General features: G+C 40.1%; 1 protein-coding gene and 1 long non-coding RNA gene across 5 annotated transcripts in view; both read right to left on the bottom strand.

Annotated features, from left to right (window-relative positions):
• Positions 1-23,127, bottom strand: part of PCGF5 (polycomb group ring finger 5) — a 126,411-nt gene that overhangs the window by 44,925 nt on the left and 58,359 nt on the right. For all 4 annotated transcript variants that reach the window (XM_086680350.1, XM_086680352.1, XM_086680353.1 and 1 more), the window contains exon 3: positions 7,745-7,841. In XM_086680350.1, coding sequence (XP_086536476.1) covers positions 7,745-7,841 — 97 coding nt within the window. The remainder of the gene's footprint in view (positions 1-7,744; positions 7,842-23,127) is intronic.
• LOC147576068 (uncharacterized) lies at positions 10,838-22,454 on the bottom strand. Its single transcript, XR_015241724.1, has 3 exons — positions 20,925-22,454; positions 18,176-20,683; positions 10,838-17,931 (listed from the first exon to the last, which is right to left on the bottom strand). It is a non-coding gene; the product is annotated as an uncharacterized LOC147576068 (long non-coding RNA).

The raw sequence follows: 23,127 nt of genomic DNA, 5'->3' as shown, positions 1-23,127 counted from the left end.
GTCTTCTGAGTGAGTCCAGCCAAGACCAGAAGAACCACCTAGATCTATGAGCCACACAGGACTGTGAGGAATAACAAACGCTTTTATTACTGCTTTAAGCATTAAATTTATGGCTCGTTTGTTATGCAGCAATAGCCGATACACCTGTTCTCAAACTCTCTACCACAATTCTGGCTCTTTGCTGTAACGGAAATGATGTCCATTCCTTTCTTCTGAGCAATTTAGACCTTTTAGTCACTCTGTCTTCCTAGATAATACATGTAAACACTTATCTTGACATTTTTCCTGTTTCCTTTTCCTGCCATGTAAGAGTGAAATGCCTCCTTTCTGTGACTGTTTCTTCACTCTCCCCCTGCTCCCACAGCCCCTCTGCTCCCCACCCCCACACCCTGCTCAGCAGCATCGCTCTTCTAGGATACAAATATGGACAATCTTCTCACATCTCAAAACCCCCCAAACCTTTCCTTAATCTACTGTCTTTTCAAGCTTTTGGCAGTTTCTCAATATTTTCTTCTAACTGGAAAAGTCTGAAAGCATAATTGATGTTAGTTCTGCCCCATACTCTGTGTTTTGTTTCTTTTACTCTCCTGGACTCCTGGAATCATCCATAGCTTCCATAGTGCACGGGTTTAAATTCTTGCTTTAGAATTGCAGTTTAAAGTTTTAAAATGGTTTTTAAAAGTCATTTCTCTCTTATATTGCAGCTTGACGCTGTTGCCAGATACTGCCTCCTTGAAAATTCCCCCTCCTGGTTTTCCTTTTTTCTCTCTACTTCTCTTTGTCCCTAAGTACTTTCTTTTCCCGACTACCTCGCAATTTGACTATTCTTCATTGCTGTGCACTCTTGACCTCTTCTACAGGCTGCATGCCCTGACTATCACATCCACTCTGTGGCTTGAAAGCTAACATCCAGGCAGATTGTATGTGCACGTGTGTGCATGTGTATACACAAACATAGATGCATATCCATTACACTTCTCTGCTGAGCTCAAGTTCCATTTTTTGAACTGATGTTGAATATCTCAAGCACCTCCTTTTGCTCATCAGTGTCAAGACTGTCTCATCTATCCCTCAACAAAATACTGAATACCTCTCTCATCGTCTTACTTTTTAAAAATGAAATTTAGAAATGATACCATAGCTCTCCCAAACAGGCTCAAAATGCAAGAATTATCTAAGCCTTCCCCCACCCCCCCCTCACAGTGCGTACACTGACTCACCAAGCCCCGCTGGCTGCACCTTCTCCATGTCTCTCCCACCTGGTCTTTCCATACCTCCCATGCTCCCACTGTCAGTCACCACCCTACTTAGAAGACAGCACATAACTACTTCTCTTTAAGTTGACATACTCTTAGTGAATTTTCCTTAAGCAGTCACTTGACCATTATCTGTCTGCTCAAGGACTGATTTCTTCCCACCAGCTGGTTTGAGTGTTTATCTAACTTGAATCCAACCCACAAATCGTAACTGGTGCTACTCTCTTACTGTCTCTCTTCTCTAGCCAACTGGCTTACTTAACTATCCCTAAGAATGTCTTGTCAATTCCCATCTGTTTTCTCCCTCATGCTCTTCATCCTGGCTCATACACTCTTTTCTTGCTCTCCAACCCAACCAATTCAACCCAACCTTATTCTTCAAAACTTACCTCAAATACTAACTTGTTCACAAAGTTTTCCCAGACTATTTAATAGAAATAATACTTGAGAAGCAGTATTTTTCTTGATTTTTTTTATCAGAGTACTATATACATGGGTAAATATACACATAATTGTATATATACACATACATATATACACATCTATTATATATACATACACCTATGTGTATATATACACAATCATACACATTATATATGTACACACACACACACACACACATACAATTCCCAAATAAAACTTCCCCATTAAACTTATATTAAAATACAACATTTTGATGAGCCACCCTTCCATTTCTGACGCTCACAACTGAGGAGGCAGCCACTTTTAAATCCAACCTGTTTCTTCTGGTAGCCACGCCTTTTCTGCTGTCTAGATTCTTCTGACTTCCTTTTATGGAAAATAAAGATTTGGTTCTCTGCTATCATCTTGCCAGCCCCCTTTCCTCCAAACTACTCTCATCTCCCTGATTTACTCTTATTATTATTTTTTGGTTTAATAACCAGTTTACACGGTTATATAAATATTTGCAGTGTACTCTGATTATAGACATCACCTCATGCAACTTTTTTCTTTCTCTAAAGCTAGAAATTGCTTTCTTTTCTTCATTTTCTAAGTACCTATTCCCAAATTCTTACAAGAATTTGTTCTCACTGTTCAACAAACAGATCCGGAATCAACTAGTTTCATTTCTGTTCCCCTGAGACATCCCTCATCAAATTGATGCCCTCTGTCCTCCTATCCAGTTTAGGACTGATTTACTCCAAGGTCAGTCATTAAAACCACACCTTTGCATGTACCTTTGATTCCCCTGTCTGTCCCTCTCTCACTTGCTCAAAATTATTTGGTACAACCACAACACTGGCTAAATCCAACAATCCATCAACTCTGTGCCTGCATCCGTGGCTGGAAAAAAACACAACCACACCCCTACAAATTCATAACTACAATCCAAATGTTCTTTTAAAGTCGTTAGGAATCCTACTTCCCTTCCCTAGTCAACTTACTCTCTCACTTTGGTGGATTCACCGTTTTTTCTCTCCTCAAACCATTACATCCCCCTCTCCATCCTTCCTCTTGGCCGATAAACATTTTCTCCTCAATGAGAAATCTCCACAGACTCTGACCGCCGTATCTACCTACAGTGTCTGTACCCACATATACTCCGCCCTCCTGCCTGTTGCTACAGATGACCTGTCAGTGCTCCTATATAAAATCTGTCTCCTCTCTTATACTAGGAGATTCCATTCCCTCTCATCTATCCAAGAACATTGTTTCACCAGTCCCCCCTCCACCCTACTCTCCTACATTAACTTTCTGCTGTCTATTGGACCATTCCCTTCAAACATGCCATCTTTTCTCCTGTATCAAATCAAACAGAAACCTTCTCGACTGTATTTCCCCTAACAGCTACTGTCCCATTCTTTCCTCCTATTTGTGGCAAAACTTTGGAAGAGTTGTCCATATTCACTGTGTCTAATTATTCTTTCTCCCTTTCTCTCTTGAAGCAATCCAGTTAGGTTTTTGCATCATGGCCCTACTGGAAGTGCTCTTGTCAAGGCTGGTGACCTCCATGTTGTGAAATCTGAGCATCAATTCTGTCGTCACCTTACCTGGCCCCAGGAACAACATCTGACACAGCTGATCGTTCCCTCTTCTTGGATATACATTCTGTACTTGGCTTCCAACCCACACTCCTGGATTTTCCTTCTATGTCAATGACTGAACCTTTTCAGTTTCCTTTGCTGGTTCCTCCTCCTCTCTCTGATCTCTTGGTTTGCTCCAAGACTCAATCCTTGGTCCTCCACTCTTCACTATCTATATTCCCTCAGGTGATCTCATCCTGTCTCAAGTTTAAATACCTTCTATATGCTGAAGACTATCAAATATTTATCTCCAGCCAGACCCTTCCCTTGAATCATAGATTTGGATTTCCACCTGCCAACTTCCTTTCTTCTCTGAAATGATTAACTCAACATGTCCCAAACCAAACTCCCAATCTACCCCTCCCCCAAAGCTGCTCCATCATTAGTCTTCCCTGTCCCAGTTAGTGACAGCTCCATTATTACAGTTGCTCAGGTCCAGAATCTCAGGTCAGGGTCTGCTCTTCCTCTCATACTCTAAACCTAATCCACCAGCAAATCCTGCTGGATCTCCCTTCAAACTATATCCATCCCTTGCGCCCTCTCTTGCACCCTCCGCTGCTACCATCTCTTACCTGGATCACTGCAACTGCCTTCTAACTGCTCTCCCTGCTCCTACCTTTGCCTTGTGATGTACAGTGTATTCTCAACATGGTCATCAAAATGATTTAAAACAAAACCAGATCATGTCCGTCCTGTAACCAAAACCTTGCAGTGGTTCCCCATTTCACTCAGAGTAAAAGATAACGTTTTTTACAGGGCCTACGTGGCCCCTAGGCTCCCATTGTCTCTCTGCCCTCATCTCCCACTGTCTTCTCCCTCCCTCACTGTTCTCCGGCCACACTGGTCTCCTTGCTGTTCCTCAAACAAGTTTCAGGAGCACTCCTGACTTAGGTCCTTTGCACTGGCTTCTCCCTTTATCTGGAACAGGCCTGCTTTCCCTAGATTTATACACGGCTAACTCCCTCATGGCCATTAATTCTTTGCTCAAAGCTTACCTTCTCAACAAGGCCTATCCTCACCATTGTAATTAAAATTGCAATCTGTCCCTCTCTTCACACTCCTGATCCCCCTCACCTGCAGCACCCCCTCCTTTTCCCCCTTTGTACTTTCTAGTATACCATATAAGTTATTTATTATACAGTTTGTTGTCTGTCTCTCCCCACAAAAATATTAATCCTACAAGGGCAAAAATCTTAATCTATTTTGCCCACTAATGGACCTCAAGCACCTAGTACGGTGCCTGAACACAGCAGGCATTCAGTAAATATTTGAATGAATGATTCCTCATAGAGTACTCCATCTTCCTTCTGCCTTCTATATCCGGTAGAAATAATTTTAAATTTTCTAGTAGGCACAAGAACAAAAGTATTTTACATGTTTTGTGTAAAGGTAATTCTAATAAAGTTAATGCATTAAAATATTTAACAATGCGCTTGTTTAGTAATCTGAATTTCCTTGACAATAAGGTTCCATTTCATGTGAAAGTATTCATACTGTTGCAGTGTTCCATTTAAGTAAAACTTAAAATTCCTTTCCTCAGGTGTACCAGCAAAATCCCAAGTGCTCAACAGCCACATGTGGCTAATGACTACCAGACTCTACAGCATGGACACAGACTTGTCCAGGCCTCCTGCACAACTGCCATACCCCTTCATCTCCCTCCTATGTTAGACTCCCTTCCTCCTTGGTTTATGCACCAGCACATCCTCCAGCAGCCTCCTGAGAAAGTATGTAGGAGAAAAAATTGATACCTGTGTAACACACACAATGTTACCTACTGAAGAAGGCTTGATCCCTCTTTCTTCTTGCTAACAAAATATGATTATGTTCTGGCAGCAATATGTCCAGCCTTAGGCATAAATGAGAATTTACTAAGGCACCTGTAGACCCACCCCGCCCCCCCCCCCAACTCCTTTACCGAGGGTTTGCATGTTTCCTAGTGTTGAAGCTGCTGAGGGTACCCTTTGGGGAAGATCTTCTGCCTGCCACCTCATTCTCTTGGGTCTGCTGGACCATCACTACCATCAATCTGCTTTCCAATTCCCATTTCCAATTCCCATCACTTCTCATCCTTTCAACAAGCATTTACTGAGAATGTATTGCGGTCCAGGAGTTATCCCGAGGTGCCAAGAATACTGAAGTTTTCGTTCTTATCATTTCTGTGAGTTTACATCTTTAAAGTTATTCCTTTGTAGAATAATTTTAGTGGGATAGGAGGGAAAAAAATCTATAAAGGATATCATTAGATAAACTGACAAAACTGGAATATGGAGGATAGATTAAAATATTATGCCCCTGTAAGCACACTGTGGTTATGCAGTGTGCATAATATCTCTAGTCTTAGGAAAAACATACTAAAGTAGTTAGGGGTAAGGGGCCATGAGGTATGTAACTTACTCTCAAATTCAGAAAAAAACAGAGCAGGCATGCATGCACGCACACGATAAAGCGAATGAGATAAAATGTTAACAACAGACTAACCTGGGTAAAGAGAGTACAAGTGCTCCTTGTACTACTTTTGGGAACTTTTTGTTTTAAATTTTTTCCAAATAAAAATGTAGAAAAAAATGTGCTATCATACTTTAGCCACGGGAGTACATTTGATTAAATGGTGACTGGAGTCCTCTGGGTATCTAACAGTCAAAACCAAAAGTTAATTTTTCTTCCAACACAGCACTTTAAAATGGAGTAGGTAATAATTAACTTTTGACACAGTTTTTGATAAAAGCATCAGGAAAAAATTTTAGAGAAAGAGTTTGCCGTATTCTTCTCTGAGTGACTTAAATCAGGGTTTCTTGACCCCCGTACTGTTGACATTTTGGGTTGACTCTCTGGTGTGGGAGGAGACTATCCTATGAATCACAGGATGCTCAGTAGTGTCCAGCCTCCCTAGCCTCTACCTACTAGATGCCAGCAGCACCCACCCAGTCCTGACAATCAAAAATATCTCCAGACATTGCTAAAAGTACACCAGGGGTGGGGGTGCGGGGAAAAACCATTGGTGCTTGAGAAGCACTGGTGTAAATCCAAGTAGGAGAAGCCCTGCTCAGGACTACAGGCCACAGTACAAGAGTGTATCAGAAACATCTGGAAGGTTTGCTAATTAAAATGGGCTCCCCTCTCCAGTTTCCGTTTCAGCAGGTCTGAGGGGGGACCAGTCACTATCGTTTCCAACAAGATACTAATGGTTTGGGGACCACACTTTGAAAACCACTAGGCTTGACATTTACTGATAGATAAATTACTCCCAACTACAGACATGGCAATAAAATTTTAAAAAGTCTTGGGGCGGCTCAGTCAGTAAAGTGTCCAACTTCGGCTCAGGTCATGATCTCGTGGTTTGTGAGTTCAAGCCCCGCGTCGGGCTCTGTGCTGACAGCTCAGAGCCTGGAGCCTGCTTCGGATTCTGTGTTTCCCTCTCTCTGCCCCTCCCATGCTCATGCTCATGCTCTGTCTCTCTCAATAATAAATAAAGGTTTAAATAATTTTTTTTTTAATTTTAAAAAGTCTGAGAAGACTTGCAAATCCAGATTTACAGAATGATGGCAAACATCACACAGATCATGAGGGTTACAGAAGGGCTATTTAGGGAGTATCTAGTACTGTTTTTAGATGTGTGCTTCCCTAAGATCACACAGGCAATCTGTGGTGCAGTTAGGGCAGGAAAAATAGGAAGCAAATGGGTTAGGTGGTAAGGACACTGGGCTTGGGAAAGGACATTTGAGTTTGCTGAAGCCCTAGGAAAAGTTATGTCACTTCTGTAAGTTTCAATTTCATCTGGAAAAAAAAAAGAGTTTAGGATCTTATGGACTACTTCCAGCTTTAAAAATAAAGAATTATACCTCTTTTTAAAAAAAGTTTATTTGGGGGCGGGGCAGAGGGACAGGGAGAGAGAGAAACCCAGTGCAGGACTTGAACCGACGACGGTGAGATCATGACCTGAGCCAAAGCCAAGAGTCGGATGCTCAACCGACTGAGCCACCAAGACACCCCTAGGATTACACTTCTTAAGTAAATGGTAGTCTAAGTTTACATAAATGTTTGTATACTTTTTGATATAATTAGAAAAGTAACAGTACCGAGGTCAGTTTCCCTCACTGTTAGGTCTGCCCTCTCTTCCACTACCATGTTGCTCAGTAAAAGCAGAGTATGTGTGGAATATTAAAACACCAAAAATAACTACATCTAAAGTAGCTATGAGATAAAGTTATAATTTTTAATTTGGAAATACATTTCTTAAGTATTTAATATACACAGCCTTATTTTTAAATTCCTCTTAATAAAATGCTTTAAAGTGAAACAAAATACTTTGAACGAAAATAAAAAAATTCATAAAACCTATATTAACTGAGTCAAGTGCCAACAAATATTATGATGCACAATAAAACATATTAAGAGTTTATATAATTTAAGTTAGACAAACTATAAAATACATTTACTTACCTCAACATTTCTAATGGATTTGTCTCATGTACTTGGTTGCCACACCTTGGACAATCATTGCTGTCTTCAAAGTGCTGGACAATACAAGTCTTACAGACTAAGAAGGAAGAAGATGTTAGGTTGAAACATATCATTTGAACTTAAATCAAATGTAATTAGAAACAGTCCTTAAAAACTGCCTACTATGGGTAGAATACTATTCTTTTACCAAATTTTATAAAACCTTAAAAAAAATTTTTTAACACCCAAATAATAAAATAAATACCCAACTGAAATGAAGCTTACAGTCAACAACATAAAAAGTATATACTACTTTGCTGATTGCTTTTCTTAAATATATTCACAAACCAAATAATTTGTTCATATTACTATGAAAAAGCTGGTGCGTTTACGTAAACAACAGTTTTCTCATTTAAAGAAGGAAAAGAAGCACAAACTGGTAACTCTGCACTTCTTTTGAATGCAACATAAATAGTTCTTAATAAAACTTGAGAATTTTCAACACCTTTGAAAATTCCCGGGACATGTGGGGAGTTACAATGGAACTGCCGGCCATGGCAGAGCCTGGTGAGTCTGTGCTCCCAAGTGCCCTAACTCCACGGAGCACAAAGTACAGTAGTGGCATCAAGTCGGTACAAAGGCATGAGCGTTAAAGTGGAAGAGCTGAGAAATGGACAGGTGTAAGTAAGATTTTAAATAAAAGTTCTAAACAAAGACAACAGAAATACGATTTGTGGATTTCTGGCCACAAGTCCATATAGCCTATGTTTCCTCTAACAGTACAAATCTTTCTGGCTATGAATCTCTCTCACCTTTTCCCTAGGTTTCTATTACCTACTATGTCAACTGTTTTGCCCAAAAACCTTAAACATATTTATAGCACCTAAACTATAAAAAAAAAAAAAAAAAAACTGATCTAATTCCCTGTCTCAATACCCCCTCCTCCATTTTATTACCCTGTATAATCTGAAATTCTTACCCAGTACAGATCAGCTCCCCCAGCTCCCTTTTTCAACTCCACTACAAACTACTACTTTCCCCCCTCCTCATGCCCCACACTAACTAAAAGAAGGAAAAAGTTTACGTAAACAATTGATCAAAAGTACACACTAGGATTCCTCCCACTGAGATTAGGTCTGAAAATTCAAGCATCTCACATACGTCGGTCAGGGCATCAATGGTCAAGGAAGAATTCTACTAGGTCTCTAATTTTAAAGTCATTAGTACATATATAGAATGATATCTTGGTACTTCCTTTCACTTACTCATTGATTCAATAGACACTGAATGCCATGCATCGTACTAGGAGTTGGGGATGTGGGGGCAAACAAAACAAAGCCCAGACCTTTACAGAGCTTGTATTTTCTTTGGACAGGCAAGCAAAGAATTTTAGTAATAAGTGATATTTATATATAAAAAAAAAAGTAGCTAGAGTGCTAAGAACTATCAGCTATTTTAGACAGAGTGGCCAGGGTAGGGCTTTCTAAGAAGATGACATATGAGCAGATATTTTTTGTTAGGTAAGTACACCTGATTCCCATATTCTCTCTTTTTCCCAGCATATAGCTATTAGGACAGTACCTCTTCACTAAAATTCTCCCCAAATTTGGATGAGAAAACAGTATCAAAAAACCTTAAAAATAAAAGAGCTTAGATATGAATACTTCCTCTGTCTTCCAAATCCCTTGGCCCCAAGAAGGTTCTAAATGTCTTTTAAAAAGTCAATGTTTGGGAAGAAAGGACTTTCTTGGTAAGCTATATTAAAGTGGAGAGCAGAGAAGCTGAATTCTTTCAAAGCTTGCTAGTATTTGCTCTTTACCCAGGGACACAAGATAAGTCTCTGAAAGTTGGGAAAGAAGCAAAAAAAAAAAGACAGATAAGAGGCAAGAATGAAGAGTATTACAAAGCCTGATCCTATCCTAAATCTCTGATCCGACCCTGGAGCTCTGATCCTTGTGGTTCAAAAGGTTTATCAAACTCAAAGAGTTCAGGAATTCCTGGCTGTCTACCAGGAATGTCACATTTTATTTCTACTGAATGAGTGCTGTTTTAGAGGGATGCAGAAAGCCCCATCAGGAGGTGAATTTATTTTTCACACCAACATTTGAGATAAAGTACTTCATTCTACTTTCGAATACGCAGAAGAGGTTTCCACAGGCCAAGTTACCTGCCTACTCTGATGAATGGCAGCACAGAGACTTGAACCCAGGTTTTCTGATATGAAATCACAAATTTTAAAGATTTTTTTAACTTTACAGAGGAAAATACCAGGTGTACCAGGCACTACCCTAAATGCTTCAACCCTACTAATTAGGTAATATTATTAGGCCTCTTACAGCTGAAGAAATAGAGTAGAACTTTAGTATAATTTGGCAAAAATCATAGAGTCAGTAAGTGTGAAAAGCCAGGGTTTGAGTCAAGAGCCCATTTGCTTAACTAATGCATGTCTACATGATATAGTTTCTTCTGATTTTATTTCTATGGACCTATAATATATAGAAAAAGAATGCCTTACCACTTAATTTGGAAACCTTAAAAATGTCTATGTATAGAATCAGATCTCCTTTTAAGCTGAATATTTCGCACAAAATAGCCCCTTTAATAGCTCATTTATTCCTTAAAAAAAAAACTCTAGAAAATACATTTCCTACATGCTTTTAAAAACTGCTGAATAAAGCACAACCTTATATGAATTAGAACCTGAGAAAATCCAGGCCAGGATTTTAGCAAAACTGAAAAAAGTAAAGGGAGGATTTACTTTCCTTTAGATGCTTAAAAAATCCATCATTACAAAACTGACCTCTCTTAGTTTATAATTGTTTATATTAGGTGGAAAATACATTTTAAAAATATCTTAAAGATTTCATATCGGGGCGCCTGGGTGGCGCTGTCGGTTAAGTGTCCGACTTCAGCCAGGTCACAATCTTGCGGTCCGTGAGTTCGAGCCCCGCGTCAGGCTCTGGGCTGATGGCTTGGAGCCTGGAGCCTGTTTCCGATTCTGTGTCTCCCTCTCTCTCTGCCCCTTGCCCGTTCATGCTCTGTCTCTCTCTGTCCCAAAAATAAATAAACGTTGAAAAAAAAATTAAAAAAAAAAAAAAAAAGATTTCATACCAAGCTTTCTAATTAATTGCTCAACTGCTGTACTGGTTAAATCAGCGAGTCTGAGAAAGATGTTGAAAAAGTCCCCGCCCAGGTTAAGACTGTGTATGGAGACCAACTAGAGTCTTCACTCTCACCAGCCCCTCTATGGACAGATGTCCTAGCCACAAGAAACACCTGGGTGAGAAAGGGAATCAGGCTCACCAAAGATATCCCCAGTTGGAAAACACTTAAACAGCAACAAGCGCTAACATTTCCTGAGCCTAACCAAATATAGGCTCTGGGCTCAAGGCTTTGTGTCATTACAGGATGGACTTTTACCACCCCCTTGGGCAAATGAGAAATGTAGTACTGGAGAGCCGGAGCAGAGCGGCTGTCCGCAGCTGGTCGGCTGCCTAGCGCAGACGACATCCATCCTCAGGCCGTGCAGCCCCAGGCCTAAAATCCAAGGCGCCACACACCAAATCTTAATGTCTGTAACACTTGGTCCTTGACATAAAGATTTCACTTAAGGCATTTAAGCGTTTTTTTAACTGATGCTTATATTTCGCCCAGCACAAATCGCCTTAAACTTCTGCCTAAAGCTTTCTAAGCAAAATTTTTTTCACCTAGTTCAAATTCTTGTATTTGAACTAGGTTGTTGCAGAAACAGAGTAAAAATCATTGTATCATCTAAAGCTGTGGTTCTCAGGGTGCTTAGGTGGCTCAGTCAGTTAAGTGTTGGACTCTTGATTTCGGCTCGGGGCATGTTCTCACACACAGTTGGTGGGTTGGAGCCCCACACTGGGCTCAGCACTGACAGCAGAGAGCCTGCTTGGGATCTCTCTCTCTCTCTCTCTCTCTCTCTGCCCTTCCCCTGCTTGTGCACACCTGTGCTCACTCTCAAATAAATATTAAAATTTTTTTAAAAAAGAGCAGTGGTTCTTTTTTCTGGGGTATGTATATATGTATATATGTGTCTGTATGTACATGTATGTGTGTATTGTATGCATGCATAATATGTATAATATGCATGCATAATATGCATACATATGAATATGAACCATAAAAAAGAATGAAATCTTGCCCTTGGCAACAATATGGATGGACCTACATGGTTAGTGAAATAAGTCAGAGAAAACCAAATTCCACTTATATGTGTAATCTAAACAGAAAAAAAGGGAACAAATAAAACAAAGAGATTGACAGAGAACAAACTAATAGTTGTTAGTTTGTTAGGAGGGGATGAATATGGGGGGGGATGCATGAAATAGTTAAAAGGGATTAAGGGCTACAATCTTCCAGTTATAACATAAATAAGACATGGGCTGTAAGGTAGAACATAGGGAATATGTTTATATAATATGGTAATATATATAGTAATGTATATATAATACAGTAATATATATAGTAATACAGTCAATATTACTGTGTCAACTTTATATGGTGACAGATAGTAACTAGGCTTATTGTGTTGACCATTTTGTAATGTAGGTAAATATAAAATCACTATGTTGTATACCTGAAACGAATATAATATTGTATGTCAATTATTCTTCAATAAGAATACTTTTTTTTTTTAAGTAGTGGTTCTCAAATCACCACAATCACCAGTGAGATTTTTTTAAAAGATAGATTGGTGGACCACATCCAAGACCAATTAAGCCTGAATCTCTGTGAGATTAGCACCAGAGATTTTAACCTTGCAAAGCTCTCTCACTGAGGCAGCCAAAAAACAACTAGGAAATCCTGACCAAGGATTCATTCGGAAGTTACTTTCTTATTCACCATAAGGAAATCACTGTCACAGGACAAAACATAGTCAAAAGAATGTGGGATTAATTCACTCTCCCCATAATGCAGATCTACTTGAGAACCAGGTAGTATACAACACAGTTGTTCTAGATAAAAATGGTCTTGCAGCAGACTGCCTGGAGCTGAGTCCCAGTTCTCTCATTTGGCAAATTACTTACTTTGCACTTCTATGTACGAGGAAGACAGCAAAGGTTCCTATCTCACAGGGTTCTTGTGAAGATTAAATGAGATAGTATATGCAAGGTATGGAAATGCATGTCAGAGAGCTTGTAAATATTCAGTACATGTGAGCTACCACTATACATTGATCAGTGGATGAACATAAAATGAGGAGGAGGAGAATCAGAGAAATTGAATATTGAATGGCATCAGTTTCATGTGTCCATCTTAAATACCAGATGACCTTGCTAACGAAACTTGAAATGTCTATCATGTAGTGGGATCAATCCTCTGCAGCCATTTCCACCCTAGAGAGTCTTGCAATTCAGGTATGATATTTATGACACACTCCTTCACCTGAATGGGAACTGCCTATCTCTGCATGTGTGGTATTTCTTTTTCTGGGGTGGAGATTCCAAGATTTACCAACATTTCTCCACTACACATTCCTTCCTTAACTTTATATGTTTAATATAATTCCAGCACAGCCCCACTTGCCTAGGCCTTACCTTGTTCTGTCTCTTCCCAATCACTTTGCACATACCTGCTCTGAAGCACTGTCATCTGTTGATTTCACAGTTTATTCAAGGGCTATCTATTTTACTTTATTTTCAAATTCTTGAGGGAGAGAGTTCTTCACAACAGGTACAAGGACCATTTGTTGTTGCTATCTTAGATATATGGTCCACCCACATCTCTTATGTATCACAGAGGGCTAGCTTCCCAGCTTTGATGACACAAACTAATCTGCACAAATTTCTCTTCTTGAGCAGAGTCTGCTATCACTGATAATAAAACAATAATATTCTTTTCTCTCATGTCCTTGGTGTAGTCATTCATTAGTAATGCCCTGTTTATTGAACGTGATCAAATGCTGACTTCCTTTGTTAAAATCATCTGAATGTGTTAGTTTTATCTGTTAACACAGAAGCATGTTTTTTCTAGTTTCCTTAAACACATCACTATCTTTATATGCCCTTCTTGATAGCACTCATTTGATACTTTTTGCCTTTGAAAAATTTATCTATTATCTGCTAACAGTCTGGAAGTAAACCATGGTCATCTGCAAAGAGAAGAGGCATCAGTTTCCTGCTTTTGATGCATACTCTTATGTGTGAAACTGACAGTTTTTAAAAAGTTTTCCAGAATATCTGCCATTTGCTTCCATGAGATGGTATCTTCTGGTTTTACTTCCATAAGGAACTAATAAACATCTTTATTTCTCTCATGTCATACATAGCATATTTCTTTCAAAGGCCTACATGAGTTGTGGTTTCATGGTGAACACTAAGGACAGCATTCCTTTCTACTGAGCAGAATGCTTTATTATTATTATTATCTGGCCAGGACAGAGGAACAGGTAGCAAAAAGAATTTTCTGAACAGGATCAGGATAGAGTCTTGGGATTTAAGCATGGTAGGGGGATCTCAGACCAAGTAATCCAGGAGACCAAAAGGTCCAGAAAGGCTAGAAAGGGTACCCCACTTCCACAGAAAGGTTTAAGGAGTCAAGTAGGACTCCAAGGTCAGGGTAGAGTCTGGTAGTTCAGTCAGTGCAGCACTGCCCTCGTCCCCCTCCTTATCCATATAAATTTCATGATCAATCAAAATAATCATACTTCCTCATTCATGCCCTTGAATAGCTCTGCTCTCTTCTACTTCAGTTCTTTTGCCTCTCTTTTTCGACATACTTGGTTCATTTAAACTATTATACCCCCACAAAATCCACCTCTCTACATACTCTGCTTCTACAGGATTACAGTGGGACACTGTGGGACAAACACACGCACCATGCTGACTGGTCTCTCCCCTTAAACTCTTGACCGTGAACGTCAGTGGGTCGTGCATCTGCCCCAAGTCCGTTACACTCTTTGCTAATACTTCATAACTTCTCCTCTGCTCAAATCCCCAACATTTCCTCCCCCATCCTCACTATCCACCGATGGCCTCACTTCCTTTTTACTGAAAGCAAAAGGGGAAGAAAAAAAAAACAAAACTGAAAGAGTTCATACCACATCTGTTTACTTACTAGCATCTTTACTTTGTGCTCTTGCCTGTTTCCAAACATTCACATGTCTATCTCATGCCAGTCTCTGCCTGTGGACTAGATCCCCTCCCAATGGCCCAAGAACACTGCTCCAGTGCGTCTCCCCTTTCACCTACATTAGTCTTTGCTGAGATTCCCGTCAACATGCAAACATATTATTTCTCCACCTTAAAAAAAAAAAAAAAACCACAAACTTCTGTTGACTCTACTTCCCTTGTGAGCTATCACTCCATTTCAGAGGTACCACACTTATTCTCCCCAGTTCCTCTCTTCCCGATTTTTTTCACCTTTTCTTTACCTTCATGAAGGTTAAATACTTACAGAATCATACTATAATCATCAAAACCAGGGAGTTAAGAAATTTCCATCCTTTCACATGTATCCAGACTTTCACTCCTGACCCCTCCACTGAAACTGCTTGATGAGATGATCTGTGACCTCCAGGTAGCTAAACCTAGAGGTCTACACTTCAGTCCTGTCTACCTCAACCCTGCTGACTCAGCTGACTCCTCCTCCAGGTGACGTGCAGTCTTCCTCCTACCTCAGGCCTCCTCTGCTCCTTCTCAGCGTCCCCGGGTCAGTCCTTGCTCTTTTTCTCTATCTACACTCCCTCCCTCGGTGCTTCCATTGTTTACATACATCTATATGCTGATAATCTCTGGACTCCTATGTCCACCTCCCAACTCGGTATCTCTGGATGTCTCACAGCTGTCCCTCACAGCTTTTTGTTCAATTTCCAAAAAACAACCACTTGATCTCCCACCCTCAGTTTGTCCTACATGCTTTAGTGACATCTTTATCCTTCAAGTTTCTCAGGCCAAAAACCTTGAAGATATTCTTAATTCCTTTTTCTTGTATGACCCACCGTTAGTTCATTAGAAAATCTGGCTCTGCCTTCAAATACAAGCAGAATCTGACCACTTTTACCACCACCACCCCATTGGTGCAAGCCGTCACCACCTCTTGCCTGGCTTATTTGCAATCATTCCTAACGGGTCCATTTTCAACAGGAGTCTGAGTAATGCTCTTAAACGTTGTTAGATCATGTTATTCCTCTACTCAAAAACTCTGCCTGAAATGGGTCTTGTTTTTCTCAGAGTAAAAGCCAAACTTCTTAAAGTGGCTCTACAAGAACTGTGCGCTGTGCCTGTGGCCCACATCCACCCCATTACCTTCCTCAACTCTCCTTTACCCACTGCCATGTGGCCACACTGGCCTCCTGACCATTTCTCAACATGGCAGGCACACGCCTGCCTTAAAGCCTTCGCTCTTGCTCTTCCTCTACCTGAAATAGTCTCTCCTCGGATATGTGATTGGCTAACTCCTTCACCTCCTTGTCCATTCAAATGCCACTTTCCTTTTTTAAATTTTTTTAAATGTTTATTTATTTTTGACGGGGGGGGGGGGGAGACAGGGAGAGGGGGACGGAGAGAAAGCACGCACACACAAGTGAGGGAGAGGCAGACAGAAAGGGACACACAGAATCTGAGCTGTCAGCACAGAGCCTGACACGGGGCTCAAACTCATGAACTCATGAACTGTGAGATCGTGACCTGAGGCGAAGTCAGACGCTTAACACTGAGCCACCCACGCACCCTTAAATGTCTAAATGTTACTTTCTTAATGAGGTCTACCCTGAACACACGTTTATTTTATTTTTTTTGAGAGAGAGAGAGAGAGAGAGAGAGAGAAAGAGAGCAAAAGAAAAAGGGTCAGAGAGAGGGACAGAGAGAGAGAGAGAAAGAGAGAGAGGGAGAGACAATCTGAAGTAGGCTCCACACACAGAGTGGAGCCCAACATCGATGGGGCTTGATCTCACAACCATGAGATCATGACCTGAGCCTAAATCAAGAGTCAGATGCTCAACCGACTGAGTCACCCAGGTGCCCCCAGGCTTATTTTAAATTGTAACATGTCACTGCCCAATTCCCTTTACCCAGTTTGACTTTCCTTTTTTCTAGAGCACTTACCACCTCCTACTACTATACACTATGACTTACCTATTGCCTACTATGCTGCCTGATGTGTCCCAGGTGCCCAGAATAGTACCTGGAGGAGGAGGTGCTCGGTAAATATTTGTGAAATAAAGGAGGACACAAGGGTTAGGAATAATAAAGGGAGCCAGGATTTCAGGGCCTATAGTGTCCTATTGTAGTCAAGTCAGAAATCAGCCTACATACTTAACTAGAGCAAGGGAAGAGATTCTGAGTTTACTAGTGATTTTTTTTGACAATTAAAAAGAGTTAATTCAACAGAAATTAAAATCTATTTTAGTTTTCTAAAATACAATGATCATTTTCTGTTAACTGAATAAAGAAATGTCAGCAGTTGAACATTCTGAGAGAACAAAGCTTTGTCTATTGGTTTTAAATTTTTTGATACAATATAGTAGCCTGGTAAAAACCAATTGGGGCGCCTGGGTGGCTCAGTCGGTTAAGCATCTGACTTCGGCTCAGGTCATGATCTCACAGTTCGTGGACTCGAGCCAAGCTCAGAGCCTGGAGCCTGCTTCGGATTCTGTGTCTCCCTCTCTCTTTGCCCCTCTCCCACTCATTCTCTCTCTCTCTCTCTCTAATGAAGAAACTTAAAAAAAAAAAAAAACCAGTATGTTATAAAAAATTAGTAGTTATGAAAAGTCTTCAAAGTATCCAAATAGAAATTGTCTTCTGCCTTTTCTACATGTTTGGACTGTACTTACTCATAATGGTTACATTCAACCATTGTGTTCGACTCTTAAACATACCAGTACACTAACCATGATTTCTAACTCTGAATACTTACTTATTTTAGGGTATATATTTTTTTTTCAATCCGTCACTGATCACAAACGGTTATGACCTAGATATAATTTATTTTCAGAAGGCAACATAAGACAATTTCATTTTTAAATTTGTTACCCCTAGTTTTGTCTTTTAGTGTCCACTATGATGCTCTGCTCAACTGTTTAAACATTCTTTATTATCTCATGCACAGTTTCAAAAGCTAAAAGAACCATAAATTTAATGATTTTTCTTTAGCATTATTGCTAGTAACACCTAGATTAACACCTATAATTATTTTCTTATTTAAAAAGAATCATCAAGGGGCACCTGGGTGGTGCAGTCGGTTAAGCGTCCGACTTCAACCAGGTCACGATCTCGCGATCCGTGAGTTCAAGCCCCGCGTCGGGCTCTGGGCTGATGGCTCGGAGCCTGGAGCCTGTTTCTGATTCTGTGTCTCCCTCTCTCTCTGCCCCTCCCCCGTTCATGCTCTGTCTCTCTCTGTCCCAAAAAAATAAATAAACGTTAAAAAAAAAAAAATTAAAAAAAAAAAAAAAGAATCATCAAAATGAACACTATAATCACTTTCATAAATGAATGTCTAGTTTCTGCCAAAATATTGTTTGAAACATGTAACATCAGTATACCATTGACCTCACCTCAGTTCTAGTACAATCCTGAAACACTGTACGTGCAACCTGTTGAGACTTTAAATATAATTCCTAATTAGGTCTTTGATTTTTATTCTAAGAAGAAGTCTTGCCTCAAAACATTGAAATTTATAAAGAATACCTTATTGGAAAGTTCAATTTATATCTTTCCTTCAATATAATGGCTATTTAATATTAATAAATTAATAAATTCAGATCATGATTGGGTACATAATGACAGGTATACTGTCATGCAAACATAGTTGGGAGAGCCGTGTGTGTGAGCTCATGTGCACGCGTGTGCACGCTCTCTGTGTATACGTATATTTAAATTCACCTCTTTGCTTAAAGAAGCTTCAGAAACAAAGCCAAGCAGAAAGAAGAAAAAATAAAATTAGGAAAATATCGTAATTTATTATGAAGATATGCCAGAGTCAGCTGTCCAGGATTCCAAACCCAGCTCCAGCATTTATCAGCTTCGTTACTTAACCTTTCTGAGTCCTATTTCTGTGAAAAACACTGTGATAAAATCTGAAATACTCTCCCCTCAACCGTTCTCACAGCTTGCTCTTTCCTATTATTTTGGTCTCTGTTCAAATGTTAAGTCCCAAGAAAGACCTTTCTCTGTTTTATTGTTTCTCATAGCTGTTGTTACACATAGCATCTGAAATTATCCTGTTTACTTGCTTATTGTCTGTCTCTCCAATTAGAACAGAAGTTCCAGGAGGGTGCAGACTAGGTCTGTCTTGTTTATTGCTGTGTTTCCATTGGCTAGAATAATGATTGGCACAATGTAGGTGCTAATAAACATCTGTTGAATGATTAAATAATACCACCTAACTTGAGGGGTTCTTGGGAAGATTGAATAAGATAATAAATGTAAAGCTCATGACCCCAAATACAACAAACACTCAATAAATAATAGCCATTAGCTTAATCTTTCATTAGCATTTATGTTAATTATGGTGTGATTTAATTGCAGTATGATTACAGACTGCCTAGTTGAAGTATGCTAGTATTATAAAAGTCTGGTCATGAGCTGTGCTTTTCAAACTAGCACATCACAGAATCACCTGAAAGCTTGTTATTACACAGATTTCTGGCCTTGTCCCCAGAGATTTTGATTCAGCAGGTCTACGGTAAGGCCCAAGAATTTGCACTTTTAACAAGTTCCCAGGTGATGTTGCTGGCAGATGGAGACTGTGCTTTGGATATAGCCAAGTGGATGTAGCCTAAGATTTTTAAACATCGAGTATGAACATATCAAGAAATCTCTGTACCTTAAAGTACTTATATATTTATGATACTTGTTTAAAAACAATAAATGGTTGGTTATACTTAAATTTTAGCACCTTCTGATTGTGTTGTTCCTTCATTTTTACTTATTACCACATAAAATCACCAAGTCCCTTAACTGTCACATCAACTATACTTAATTATCAATTAACCCTTCTTCTTTGCATAAGTTAAAAACTAAGTACAGCAACACTTTTCCAAAGAATTTGTTCTCTGTGCAGGGATTACTGCCACAATCTCTGAAAGGGCACAAAGAAGAAAGCTTTCCTTTCCTGTACCATAGATTTCTATGTCTATAACCTTTTTCTCCTGGGGAAAGAATCATCACTCTTACAGGGGCCGCTAACCACAAGAGAGTTAAGAACCAATGCACTGTGTTCTCCACATTTTAGCTGCCGGAACAAAGCTCCTTTGTTCTTAGTTGAAGTGAAGAGTCTTTAATTTTAAGTCAACAACCTATACAGCCACAAGCAAATACACCCTAAGCAACCTCAAAAAGTTTCTGAGGATCCTGGTGCAAGAGACAGAGCATCCTTTAATCTAGAACTGCCAATCTCTGGTCCCCAATCCAGTGTCTCTCTCTCCCTACGACCCACGACGCTTCCCCCTAAATTGTAGAGGACCGTTTTTCAAAATATGTAATTCCTAATTGACATTGCCTACATGCCTTTCAAGCTACCTATTACTGCGTATGAATCTCTGAAAGAAAAAACACAATAAAATAATCAACAAATTGGCCATTTATGTATTCATTTAATCCTTTATCAAGCACCTAAGTACCAGGCACTAAGGTACACGTAACCCAAAGCTACCTATGGTAGCAAGTCGGTGGCATATCTTGGAGGAGATGAGTTTTAAAGGATGTGCATCTGCTCACTGGGCATATGGGTGAAGTGCATTCTAAAGCAGAGCACACTGCTGAACCAAGTATGTGCATGTATGTGCAGTAGGCAGTGAGGGAGGAAGATGTGGGCACGGCTAAGTAGTTTCAATTTATCCTGAGGCACCTGGGTATCTCTAAGAAATTCTGGGTCAGCTGATGAGTGAGCAGTGAAGACAGTAAACTGTTTAAATGATCATGCTTTGACACAGGTTAGAAGCGGGTTGCAGAGACTTTGGGCAGAAGTAATGAGGGCCTGGGGCGCCTGGGTGGCGCAGTCGGTTAAGCGTCCGACTTCAGCCAGGTCACGATCTCGCGGTCCGTGAGTTCGAGCCCCGCGTCGGGCTCTGGGCTGATGGCTCAAAGCCTGGAGCCTGTTTCCGATTCTGTGTCTCCCTCTCTCTCTGCCCCTCCCCCATTCATGCTCTGTCTCTCTCTGTCCCAAAAATAAATAAACGTTGAAAAAAAAAAAAAAAAAAAAAAGAAGTAATGAGGGCCTGAACAGTCACAGGGGGGTGGCAGTGAAGGGACAGATTTGAGAGGGATTAAAGAGAGAGACCAGACAGGACTTGGTCCCCATTCTGTTAGGGAGGGTAAACAGAGTCGAGTGTGGAGCTTATTTCCTGCTGGAATAACTGAAGATCAGTATCCCATTCACTCATTTTTAGACATGCTGAGCTCCAGATGGCTTCAGGACATCCAGGTGGACACCAGGAGGATTTTGAAACTCAGAAGAAAGGTTTATGCCAGAAATAAAGATTGGGAGACATCAGCACATGCAGCTGAAGTCCCAGAGTAGGTGAGCTCACATGGAAAAGAAAAAGATCCAAATACACACGTAGAATTTTTTTCTTGGCTTATGAGAAGTTTGCTTGATAGAGTTTAAGTTCTAAATCAATCTTTTTTTGTTTACCACTCTACTCCAGTGGCTAGCAAAGTGACTGACAACTAAATATTTTAAATAATTCAATAATTATTTGGAGGGACGTTTACTTCCTTAAGTTTTGGGTTATTAAAAGGATCTCATAGATCTGCAACCATGGTTAATGTGGATTTAACTCATCTAGCATGAAGTGACCAAAGATAAAACTCATTTGTATGTTAATTTCCACCTAATTTAAAAAATTTATCTTTTTATCAAGTGTCCTTGGCCTGCTTTAGAGAAGTGGTGTTAGTAGGTGAGGTACAAACCTACTTAAAAATGGGGGCTTTTGTAAGCTTTGTCTGTCTGTTTGTTTTGGCAATTCCTGCCCAGAGCCTGGGACACAGCCTGCCCTGTCACCTCTGCCTCCCACATCCTTCTAACTGGCTTGCCCCTTTCTCTTTCTTCCACACAGCTGGCGTGCTAACATCGAGGGCTGCTGCAGTCACTTATCATGCTGGTTCTGTTGGCCCTTCTTTCTACATCAATAGGGAAGCCAGGCAGTGTTAGCTCCAGAACTTACTGGGAGAATGGGAGAGCATCAACCTATCTGATCTGAGGAGGAGAGACAAAGAGGTGAAATGCATTTGCAGAGTATCCCAAAGGAAAAAAGTAACTTCATGTATCCATATGACAGTGGGGAGCATCATGCATGATTCCCACCTCCCGCCCTGCTGCATGCATTTCTACCGCAGCCAGGCCCAAGCTTACTCACATCTCTGCCTGAGAAGGCCAGGGCCTATGGCTTTAGGAATTTCAAAAAACACTCTAGTTTCTTATCTTGCATGCCATTCTGCTGCAATATCCCGACACATACCTGCTATTATATCATTCCGTTTCATTAGTTTCACTGCACTTATCAGCATCCAAATTTCATATATTTCTTAACTTGATTACTCTGTCCTTCCTCATTTGACCACAAAGTCCAGAAGGGCAGATTCCATGTCTGGTTTTACTCATCAATGGTAAAGCTCCATTTATATATTTTAATTTTCAAAATTCAAGTAAGACCAGAATCTTATATCATGAATTTTCATAGTAAGAACTATTTTTTTACCCATGCTTTACTTAAAGAATCACAAAATCATAGTCTTTGTACAGAGTTATTTTAATAATATATTCTTTCTATATTCTATCAGTCAAGATAAAAAATACGATGATGTACTGCAGCGTCACTTAACATTTCTCACTTTCCTCCTGTCCCATTTGGCCATCTTACTTTTATATTTTATACTATCTCAAATCACAGCATCATTATATCTGACCCATATTATACATTAGAAAACTGGGTAAGGGCGCCTGGGCAGCTCAGTCGGTTGAGCATCCGACTTCGGCTCAGGTCATGATATCACGGTTCGTGGGTTTGAGCCCTACATCGGGCTCTGTGCTGACAGCTCGGAGCCTGGAGCCTGCTTCGGATTCTGTGTTTCCCTCTCTCTGACCCTCCCCCTGTTCATGCTCTGTCTTTCTCTGTCTCAAAAATGAATATTAAAAAAAAAAACTTATTAAAAAAAAAAGAAAACTGGGTAAGATCAAAGACCCAACCAATGACTGCGAAACGCTGAGTTGCAGTATTATCTTATCGTTACAAATAAGATACTTTGCAAATGGGATAGTTTTTGCCTACAAGCTCCAATATAAATACAAGCAAAATAGTACCCAGAAATCCAAGGACCAGAAAGTGAATAAAGATGAGTACTACAGGATCCTCAGCTCTCCAGAAACACTGGGTTGAGTATCTGACTCCATCATTTACTCTACTATTTGGTATTCTCTGC

Source organism: Puma concolor, chromosome D2, assembly GCF_028749965.1.
Source record: "Puma concolor isolate L17-30 chromosome D2, mPumCon1.1.hap2, whole genome shotgun sequence".
Classification (NCBI taxonomy): Eukaryota; Metazoa; Chordata; class Mammalia; order Carnivora; family Felidae; genus Puma; species Puma concolor.
Note: the sequence above shows the minus strand (reverse complement) of the source record. Positions and strands in the feature narration are given on the sequence as shown.